At 44.7% G+C, this 10,628-nt stretch overlaps 2 protein-coding genes across 6 annotated transcripts in view; one reads left to right on the top strand and one right to left on the bottom strand.

The window, feature by feature from the left end:
- Window positions 1-9,008, bottom strand: part of NCAPD2 (non-SMC condensin I complex subunit D2) — a 28,580-nt gene extending 19,572 nt beyond the window's left edge. For 2 of the 5 annotated variants that reach the window (XM_035028398.1, XM_035028394.1), the window contains exons 1-2: window positions 8,283-8,365; window positions 7,562-7,711 (exon numbers count right to left, since the gene is read on the bottom strand). In XM_035028398.1, the coding sequence (XP_034884289.1) occupies window positions 7,562-7,688 (127 nt within the window). In that variant the 5' untranslated portion in view covers window positions 7,689-7,711; window positions 8,283-8,365. Of the gene's footprint in view, window positions 1-7,561; window positions 7,712-8,164; window positions 8,247-8,282; window positions 8,491-8,913 lie in introns of those variants that run through there. The other 3 variants (XM_035028397.1, XM_035028395.1, XM_035028396.1) reach the window with 3 other exon arrangements.
- Window positions 9,009-9,114: 106 nt separating this feature from the next.
- Window positions 9,115-10,286, top strand: MRPL51 (mitochondrial ribosomal protein L51). The gene is made up of 3 exons (XM_035028399.1): window positions 9,115-9,358; window positions 9,443-9,553; window positions 9,962-10,286. Exons 1-3 carry the CDS (start codon window positions 9,280-9,282, stop codon window positions 10,156-10,158), a joined length of 387 nt encoding a protein of 128 aa, XP_034884290.1. The 5' UTR covers window positions 9,115-9,279; the 3' UTR covers window positions 10,159-10,286.
- Window positions 10,287-10,628: the final 342 nt, after the last annotated feature.

The following is a 10,628-nucleotide window of genomic DNA, read 5'->3' on the forward strand; positions in this document are numbered from 1 at the left end:
TTTAAGATTTTATTTATTTATTTGACAGAGAGAGAGAGCACAAGTAGGCAGAGAGGCAGGCAGAGGGAGAGGGAGAAGCAGGCTCCCTGTGAGCAAGGAGCCCGATGCGGGACTCGATCCCAGGACCCCGGCCGGGATCATGGCCTGAGTCCAAGGCAGCCGCTTAACCAACTGACCCACCCAGGTGCCCCTCCCCTCAGTTATTTATTCAAATCGGAGTAGACCCATGGACATTTCTTTCTTTTTTTTTTTTTTTTAAAGATTTTATTTATTTATTTGAGAGAGAGAATGAGATAGAGAGAGAGAGCATGAGATGGGGGAGGGTCAGAGGGAGAAGCAGACTCCCTGCTGAGCAGGGAGCCCGATGCGGGACTCGATCCCGGGACTCCAGGATCATGACCTGAGCCGAAGGCAGTCGCCCAACCAACTGAGCCACCCAGGCGCCCGTGGACATTTCTTTTATTCGTTTTAATCCATTCCTCCTACGATCTATTTTGTTGCTCAAATTATCCCATACTTGACCACTGGGAGCTCCATCAACTTGACCTGTGTCCTTTCAACATATTCCCTTTACTTTCGCTCTCCCAGTTTCTTGTACCACAAGATGTTCCAGGCTCATCTTGTACTTTCTCTGGCCCAGTCCTGGAATCAACCATTCTCAACAGAGTCCTGGTTTTCTTTATGGAAGTATGGCATCTAGAAACCAAGTTCAAGGCACTAGTTAGGCTGACTGCTATTGGAGTATCATAGTTTTTAGGCCTTCTCAGTAGAGAATAGCAGGCTTGTATGTGTATATGCACACATATCCCCTATATCTATTTTTATATGTGTATATATTAAAAAATGAGTTCATTTACATATTTACTTAATCTTAGTATAAACATAAAACAGTTTCAGGGGATGCTTGGATGGCTCAGTCACTGGGCGTCTGCCTTTGGCTCAGGTCATGATCCCAGGGTCCTGGGATTGAGCCCTACGTCGGGCTCCCTGCTCAGCGGGAATCCTGCTTCTCCCCCTCCCACTCCCCGTTTGTGTTCCCTCTCTCGCTGTCTCTCTCTGTCAAATAAATAAATAAAATCTTAAAAAAAAAAAGTTTCAGAATTGCTAACCTATATTCCTATTAAAAAAAATTTACTAACTTAGCTTACAATAATTGTGTAAAGTTCTTTTTTCCAGAGTATATAGTCAAAATACTACTGCTTTTCAAAGTTACGTAGGTTAGTTCTTTTTTTTCCGACTCTATAATGTGATTATGTGAAACACTTGTAACGTACTTGTTACCACTTTATATTACATTTTGAAAACCCAGTGTCTTTTGATTCTCAGGCCCAGTGCTCTTTTCATCCTGATCGTACTGCTTCTAGATAAACACTTCAGTATCAAGGGGAGTAGAGTTGAATTATGTCTTACAACATGTAGGAGTGACAAGGCAGTATGGGAATTAGGTTTTGACCCAAGTTATATACCAAGCTCTTTCTGAGGACGGGGAAGGAAAGAATTCCACCAAATTCTTCTTTTCTGTAATACCAAGCTGGTTTGCCTTGAAAGTAAAGCCAGAATCTTGTACTCCAAGTATCACTGCTGGCATTGACCTGATTGATTATAATGTTAGGACGTCCAACTACGTACAAATCCTGTGATTTTTTTTTTTTTTTAAGATTTTATTTATTTTGACAGAGAGAGAGAGACAGTGAGAGAGGGAACACAAGCAGGGGGAGTGGGAGAGGGAGAAGCAGGCTTCCCGCTGAGCAGAGAGCCCGACATGGGGCTCGATCCCAGGACCCTGGGATCATGACCTGAGGCGAAGGCAGACGCTTAAGGACTGAGCCACCCAGGTGCCCTGTCCTCTGTGATTTTTAACAAGCTGTCTTATTCCTCCAGTTCTTACAGCCTCCCTAGCACTATAATCATAACACATTCTCCTCTTCCTTTATACTTCTTACTCTATGCCTCTCTGACTTTAATAGACGACTGTTCTCCACTTTACCAAAAAGAATGAGACCCAAAGCACAGGTTCTCTCGTAATCCTGCCTCCCTATCAACAAACATCTCTGCCAACATCTTCCCATTCTTTGCCTGAGTCTCAAGCAAAAAGTTCCTCTCTTCTAAAGCTAACCTGTCCCACTGCCCCAAGATTTATCTCCTCTTTTTCACCTTTGCTTTTTATCCTGTCCAGGACTTGCTCTTATCGTGCCAACATGCTCAAGCCTCCCTTTATTTTTTCTAAAGATTTACTTATTTATTTGTCCGGAGGCGGGGGCGGGGGGGTGCAGAGCACAAGCAGGCGGAGTGGCAGGCAGAGCAGGCAGAGGGAGAAGCAGGCTCCCCGCCGATCAGGGAGCCTGACACGAGACTGGATCCCAGGACCCTGGGATCATGAACCGAGAGGAAGGCAGACGCTTAACCTACTGAGTCACCCAGGCGTCCCTCAGGCCTCCCTTTAAAACAAACAAAAATGCTCAATGCCTTTCATTTGACCTTGCTATCATATCACTTTTAAATTGTGTTTCCTTGGGGCGCCTGGGTGGCTCAGTCGTTAAGCGTCTGCCTTCGGCTCAGGTCATGATCCCAGGGTCCTGGATCGAGCCCCACATCGGGCTCTCTGCTCAGCAGGAAGCCTGCTTCTCCCTCTCCCACTCCCCCTGCTTGTGTTCCCTCTCTCGCTGTGTCTCTCTCTGTCAAATAAATAAATAAAATATTTAAAAAAAAATAAAAATAAATAAATTGTGTTTCCTCTTTCAATTTCCTGAAATCTGTTTCTGAGATTTACCAATCTAACAACTATTCTCTCAAAGATGACCAACTACCCATTTTTCCTTACAACCAATGATTTTTCTTGGTCCACATATCTCTTTAATTCTTTGAAGCATTACCCACTGATCTAGTCAGACTGCTTTAGGTTTACATTTGACTTGAACATTTACCAGACCAAGCTATTTAGCTTACTAAGTCTGTTTCCTCTTCTCTAAATTGGGTGTAATAAAAGATCACACCTATAGGGCTTTTCAGAATTTTTTGGTAAAGGTTAAGTAGAGATAATCCCCATGAAGCAATCAGAACAATACTTAGCATACAATGTAACTCAGTATATGTAAACTATTAACCGACCTTACAAACCTCTTTCTGTGATCTGGAAAATACAGAAAATGGAAAAAAGAGAAAGACATAAGCACTGTTAACACCTGGCTAAATTTTGTCTATTTTGTATGCACAGCATTTCTGCTGTTGAGGCCATATCACATATTCACTTCTCTGTTCTGTTTTTTTAAGATTTAAAATTACAGGGGCGCCCGGGTGGCTCAGTCATTAAGTGTCTGCCTTCGGCTCAGGTCCTGATCCCAGGGTCCTGGGATCGAGCCCCGCATTGGGCTCTCTGCTCAGCGGAAAGCCTGCTTCTCCCTCTCCCACTCCCCCTGCTTGTGTTCCCTCTCTCGGTGTGTCTCTCTCTGTCAAATAAATAAATAAAATCTTAAAAAAAAAATTTAAAATTACAATAAGCATATTATAAAACCTTTGTAAATAATTTTTAATGGTCACATAATATTCCACTGAATGTATGTATCTTAATTAACTTACCGTTCTTCTATCGTTAGACATTATGGTATTTCTTTTTTTTTAAGTAGGTTTCATGCCCAACGTGGGGCTTGAACTATGACCCTGAGATCAAGAGTCACATGCTCTATTGACTGAGTCAGCCAGGTGCCCCTATTGTTAGACATTATGGTATTTCTAATTTTTTCCACTAAAATTCACAACACAGGGCGCCTCGGTGGCTCAGTCGGTTAAGTGTCTGCCTTTGGCTCAGGTCATGATCCCAGGGTCCTGGGATCCAGTCCCGTGTTGGGCTCCCTGATCAGTGGGGAGTCTGCTTCTCCCTCTGCCCCTCCCCCCTGTTTATGCTCCCCCCGCCCCCAAAATTCACAACACATTTATTCCCCTGGCAAATCTGGATTAAATCCAACTGACTGCTTACTCCATTCATGTAACCACACAAATAAAAATGGCTTGACAAAAATACACAATCATGCCAACTATTCTCACTTTAAACTTATGCGCATTAACTTCAAGTGGACCCTTAGTATTTCTTGCTAAGCCTATTACCAATTCCCAGGCCTACTCACTTTCTTCTAGGCAATTATTTCATACTTTTCCTCTGCTCAGAAGATCAAGACCTTCTTCTCCAGCTCCCTCTCAGTTAAAGGGTTCACTTCCTATCTCATGGAGAAATTAGAATCACACAGAAGAGAACTTCCAGCCACCCCAAGATCCGTAGCTTCCTGCATTATATGCATCTGTGCCCATGTACTCTGCCTTCTCTTTTGCTGCTGCGGATAAACTAACCCATGCTCTAATGAAACCATCTCCTCCCCCTGTGCACCAGATCACACACTCTCTCACCTACTAAAGATACTGCCCCAACACTCGTCCCTTCTCCCTCCTGCATCATCAAACTTTCCCTCTCTGATCGCTTCCATTCATTCAGCACATGCACATGCAATGCCACCCATCTTACAAAAAAATCCTCCCTCAACTCTATCTCCTCCTCTACTACCACCCTATTTCTCTGTTCCTCATTAAAGCAAAACAACGACAAAAAGTTATCTAAACTGTCCTCTCATTTTCTCATAAGCCTCTTCCAATTAGGCTTTTGCCCCCACCACTCCTCTGAAACCGCTTTCCCCAAGGTTGCAATTGCCACATTGCGAAGTCCAGTCATTAATTTGCAGTTGAGCTCTCCCTTTCTTTTTGAAATGTTCTCATAATTTAGCCTCCAGTTAGCGCCTCTGTTCACTTTCTACCTCAATGACTGGTCCTCAGTTTCTCCTACTGGTTTCTTTCTCATCTTCCCAGCTTCTACCGGACTGTCTCAGATCTTATGTTTTTAAATTGCTTTTCTTCTCCAACTACATTCAAATTTCATAGCTTTAAATGCCCTCTACATGCTGAATATTAAACCCCAAACGTATAGCTGTAGCTGGCACCTCTCCCCTGAACTCCAGAACTCTACAACCAACAGACTAAACCTGCTCCTTTCGGGCGCCTGATTAGCTCAGTCAGTTAAGCGTCTGCCTTCAGCTCAAGTCATGATCCCAGGGTCCTAGGATTCAGTCCCACATTGTCAGGCTTCCTGCTCTGCAGGGAGTCTGCTTCTCCCTCTGCCCCTTCTCCCACTCATTCTCTCAACCTCTCTGTCTCTCAAATAAATAAATATCTTAAAAAAAAAAAAGTAAATAAACCTGCTCCTCTCATATTCTACTCCATCTCAGTAAATGGCAGCTCCATTCTTCCAAAAGCCTTGTCATCATGCTAGATTCTTCTTTCTCTAACCCTATAAATTCAAGCCAATCCATCAACAATCCTGTTTGCTCGACTTTCAACATCTGTTCAGTACCTAACTTTTTACGATTACCTCCACTGCTATCAACCCCAGGCAAACTACCTGGTACTACTGTATTAGCCTCTCAACTAGTCTCCCCACTTCTTCCCTTGCCCCTTACGCTCTCTATTCAACACAACAGTGATACTTTTAAAACGTCAGACTGTGTCACTCCTGTGTTCAAAACCCAATGGCTTTCAAACTCACTCACACTGAAGCTATATCTTTACCATGACCTACAAGACTCTAGATTAGTGCTTCTCCAACTTAAATGCGCATCTGAATTACCTAGGGATCTTCTTAAAAAATGGATTTTCTGATTCAGTAGTTCTGAGTTGGATCTTGGATTTCTGATAAGTTCCTAAATCATGATTCTAATGTTGCTAGTCTGAAGACCACACTTAGAAGAGCATGACTGTAGAGGAATCTGCATCACTTCTCATCTGACCTCTTTTGCCCTAGCTTACTCCACTCCAACCATATTGGCATTTTCCCACCTCAGAGCCACAGCACTAGATTTTCTCTCTGCTTAGAATGCCTCTGAGAATTGGCATAGTTCACTTCCTCACCTTTAAGGCCTCTGCTCGAACATCACCTACCAGCAAGCCTTCTCTGATCATCCAACATAAAATGCAGTTCCTACCCCACCATGCCATATCTTGTTTATCTTGCTTATTTTTCTCCCTGGCACTTGCAACCATCTGATAAATCCCATTATTTGTTATTTATTCCTTGTTGAGAACCTTGAGAGAAAGAACTCTGTCAACTTGTCTTTTTGTCTACTGTTGTATATCCAGTACCCAGAACAGTGCCTGGCACACAGTGTATCATCAGTAAATACTTGTTCAACAAATTAAGCGATTTGATCTTGCAGAACTTATAGTTAGGGTTCTAAACACCAAAAGCAATGCAATTGTTATAAAAAAGAACTCTTAGTGATTATTTTAAAAATTATGCATTATAATAACTGAAGGACAACTGACTACAGTGTAGCCTGTGCAATTGGTGATGCCTATATCAACACAGTATGGAGAGAACAGTCTCTCTCTCCCCTAGAGTGGATACTGTTGGCTAGCCACCTACCCATGGACCGCCACACTCTGCCTTCTTTGCTTACCAAACGGTGATATGTCTAGGTTTGGGGAGGCTCCTAGATAATAATCTTGATCAGTTTAGACAATCTGGGTGATTCCATTTCCCTTACCAGTAATTAGTCAGGGAAATAGGCAAAACCCAATTCTGGCTAAATCTGTTGGGAGGCTTCTGGTAAAGTTTTAAAAAAGGAAAGAAGAAAAGAAAAAGCATAAGATAAAAAAAAAAAAAATCACCTTTTCTACCTCTGGACATCAGAGCAAGGAGCTACCATCTAGCAACCATGATGGGAAGGCCAAGAGGAGACAAGCTGGAGTTAAATTATCAAGCTGTTGCATTAGCCAACTCTTCTTGTTGCAGGAGATAACAAACAAAGTAGGTTATTATCCCTATCTTTACAGATAAGGAAACTGAGGCACAGAGAGAATAAGTAACTTGTCCAAGGTCAAAGTGGTAGAGCCAGGATTCAGATTCAGATAGCTTGGCTCCAGAGTCTTAAATCTTTACTCTATGTACTTCTCCAAAGCAACCTAATTGATAGAAGACCACTTCCAATAAGTAGAGTGATATTATGGGGTCTCACTGATAACGTATAAATTGTCTTGTTCATCTGTAGGTTTCAATGGATAACTGCATTGTCCATACACTGTTCAGTGTAGCAGCTGTACATATTTGTCATCCCCCCCCCCCTCCAATTAGTGCACACTCTTGGAAACAAGAGATCTAGACTTTAAAAAAGTATTACCTGAAACAGGTCAGGTCAAGTCCCACACATTCTGAGAAAGCCTATAACCTTTAAATCCACCAGAACTTAATTTTGGCTTATAAGAGGTAAAGATCAAAAATACGTTTTTGTCCAAAGAGTAGCCACATACACCCAGGCTGTTTATTGAATAATTGAGGAAAGGAGGTCAATGTGTATACTCTCCATGTAATACATCCTAAGCAACGCTAGGAAAAAAACAGTGACTAGGCAAGACAGGTTCTTTGCCCTCATGGAGCTTAGTCTGTAGTGGAACAGACAGACAATATAATTACATGTGGGAGGGTTGTTTTGAAGTGCTAGGCACAGTAGCAGCTATGGAGTCTTACCTCTAAGCTGTGATGGAAGATTTCTGATGGACAATATCTCTTGCACAACATATTGATTCACCCCTCCACTTTTCAACAACTCCTCTGGGGATAAGGGCAGATGGAACTCATACAGTTGGGGAGACATCCTTCTCCCACTGGCTCACAGGGCTGGAAAACAAACAGCAAATAGGTCAGGGTTTAATATCTAAGGCCTGTCTTTTTATCTGGTTCTATTATTCCCCCCTCTCCAATATATGACGCTTATATCAAACTTTTATCAAGCTCGTAACATTATCTTAGAGGATGTGAGATCAACCGTGGACTAGAATCTAATTCTAGTTGTGACTCTGCCATTTGGTCATGTCACATAACCCCGTGAACCTCATCTGCAACACGGAGTTACTAATCTCTGATTATTTTACAAAGTTGCTGTGACGATCAAATGAGTCAAGGGATATGAAAATGGACATCATATCTGATATAGTTCTCCAAACGCCAATCTCAAGGAATGCATCATAACATAACCCAATTTACAGATGAGGAAATTGAAGCTAAGAAAGGTTAAGCGATTTGCCCATATTCCGTAGCGGATCTGTAAAACTTATTGTTCCTACATCTTACCCCAAATATATACGCATGGAACCTCCCCGCCTCTCCTAACGCGGCCTAATACCGCGTCATATTGTCCCGTAGCCAACATGCCCAGTCTTTCATTCCCCGCTGCCCATTAACACCACACCTCACAAGAGTTCACCCGCCGCTCCTCCGACTCAGGTCGTGAGGCCGAAACGAAGGAAAAAACACGCAGTGCACAATACGCACCAATGAGCACGGCAGCACTCGGGAGCGGGCAGAGAAACCGGCCAATCCCCGGCAGGCGGCGGCAAAATTTCCGCCTCACAGCCAGGCGCCGCGCGGGCAAAGCCACAAACGTGCAGTTCAAATCTCAACGGCCGTTAGGAGGCCAATCGCGACACTCCCTGCGGAGACCGGCCAATCACATCGCAGGAGTCGGGAAGCCGGGCAGCGCCGCCGAGGGAGGGGCGGGGCCTAGGTCCAGTACCCGCCCCCTTCGCCTCGCGGCCACCCGGTTCTGCTGCCCTTCTAACCCGGGAGTGGTAGCGCCCCTGGGCTGGGGACCTACTCAGTCACCCCCCCCAGGACAGGAGGCAAGTCCAAGCTGGGAATTTAGGAGGCTTAGGCTCTAATCCACGTTCCGCCATCGCCTCTGCTATATGACGTCCAGCAGGTCACTTCACTCTCTGAGCCTTAGATTTCCTCCCCTGTAGAAAAGGGTTAATAAAAACAGCTACAGCGCAAAACTGCTGTGAGGAAGAGAAAAAGGAAGTTCAGGGTTCCAGGGTCTGCACCTTCATCTCCCTCACAGTTGAGGGACGCCCCCCAGGAAAGGGTGAATTTTCTTGAAATTCAGGTTGGGGGCGTCCCAGACAACGACGATACGAGTGGCTCAGCTCTTCGGACGCCCCACGATTTCCGCGGGCGAACCGGAAGTGCCGGGGCGAGGCGAGGCGGGGCGGGAGGGTGTCACCGGAACCCGGAGGGCGGGGCTTATGGCTGGGGAAGGAGGGGCCGAGGCAGAGTGAGGCCCAAGATGGCGGCCTCCACCTAGGGTCCTCTGACGCTAGAGCGGAAGGTACCTGTCAGCTCCTTGAAGGCCACGTGCGACGCTATTCTTATGCTGGTGCGGGTGCTGTTGTGGGGGAGAGACGAGAGCAATGGCAGGGAGCCTCTTTTTGGGGGCAGGAAGGGTCCTATGGGGCCGGGTGCCCATGGCCTGCAGAAGCTTCTCTTTGGGTAAGTGGCTGATGTAGAAAAACTCCCCAAGAACTGCTTGCCTGTAAGAGGCTCATATTCATTCCATTTCTTCCCCATCCTTAGGTATTCCTAGTATGTTCCACGTAAGGCTCACCCTCCCTCCTCCCAAAGTGGTTGATCGTTGGAACGAGAAGAGGGCCATGTTCGGGGTGTATGACAACATCGGGATCCTGGGTAAGACGCGACTCCATGGCACAGAATTTCAGAATGGCACTTGTGCCGTAAAGATTTTTTTCCACCTGTGTAGGAATGGTACCGTGCTCAATCGTAAGAGCAGACACCTACGTGTCTATTTAGGTTGTGTTGGGTGCTGTTACTCCTTATAATAACTTCTTCACTTTACAGGCAAGGAAACTGAAGCACAGAGACGTTGTGTGATTTTCCCAAAGCTAGTAAATGGCAGTGCCAGAATTTGAACCCCAAGCAGCCTGGCTCCAGAGTGTGTGCTCTTGAACATATGGTGTAATGTGTCTTGTCTGTAGGTGTAGCTCAGGGAAGTGCAACTGTGTGCTGAAGGCTTAACTGGGTCGAGGCTCACTTCCCTCTTGTCTTGGAACTAATACGTTCTCTCACATTACACAGGAGACTTCAAAATGCACCCCAAAGAACTGATCAAGGGCCCCAAATGGCTTCGAGGCTGGAAGGGGAATGAATTACAACGTTGTATCCGAAAGAAGAAAATGGTTGGAAATAGGATGTTCCTTGATGACCTGCACAATCTTAACAAACGCATCAACTACCTCTACAAACACTTTAATCGACATGGGAAGTACCGGTAGAAGAGAAAGCTGGGAACTGTGGAAGAGGCACATCTGTCACCTGGGAGAAGGGGAACAGTACTTTTCCTTATAAGGAAAGGAATTTGTATGCTCCTTGTAATAAAATGGGGCTTCTTTGGAATCTATTATCCACATACTTTATTTTACACTAGATGCTACTTTTACTCATTCCTGTAGACTATGACGTCTGACTCATCCATAAGTCCTATAGTCTTAGGTTTGGACTTAACCACTTGCCCTTTGCAGACTAGCCATACCTATAGCTTTTATTTATTTTTATTTATTTATTTATTTATTTTTATTTTTATTTTTTAAAGATTTTATTTATTTGACAGAGAGACAGCGAGAGCAGGAACACAAGCAGGGGGAGGGGGAGAGGGAGAAGCAGGCTTCCTGCGGAGCAGGGAGCCCAATGTGGGACTCGATCCCGGGACCCTGGGATCATGACCTGAGCTGAAGGCAGATGCTTA

Source organism: Mirounga leonina, unplaced genomic scaffold (genome assembly GCF_011800145.1).
Source record: "Mirounga leonina isolate KUSES-001 unplaced genomic scaffold, KU_Mleo_1.0 Mir_201, whole genome shotgun sequence".
Lineage (NCBI taxonomy): Eukaryota > Metazoa > Chordata > Mammalia > Carnivora > Phocidae > Mirounga > Mirounga leonina.

Excerpts from the sequence above, each read along its gene's own strand:
- MRPL51 (XM_035028399.1), top strand. The coding sequence starts at position 9,280 with ATGGCAGGGAGCCTCTTTTTGGGGGCAGGAAGGGTCCTATGGGGCCGG. Across the intron at positions 9,359-9,442 it reads CTGCAGAAGCTTCTCTTTGG|GTATTCCTAGTATGTTCCAC; the intron begins GTAAGTGGCTGA and ends CCCCATCCTTAG. Across the intron at positions 9,554-9,961 it reads TGACAACATCGGGATCCTGG|GAGACTTCAAAATGCACCCC; the intron begins GTAAGACGCGAC and ends CACATTACACAG.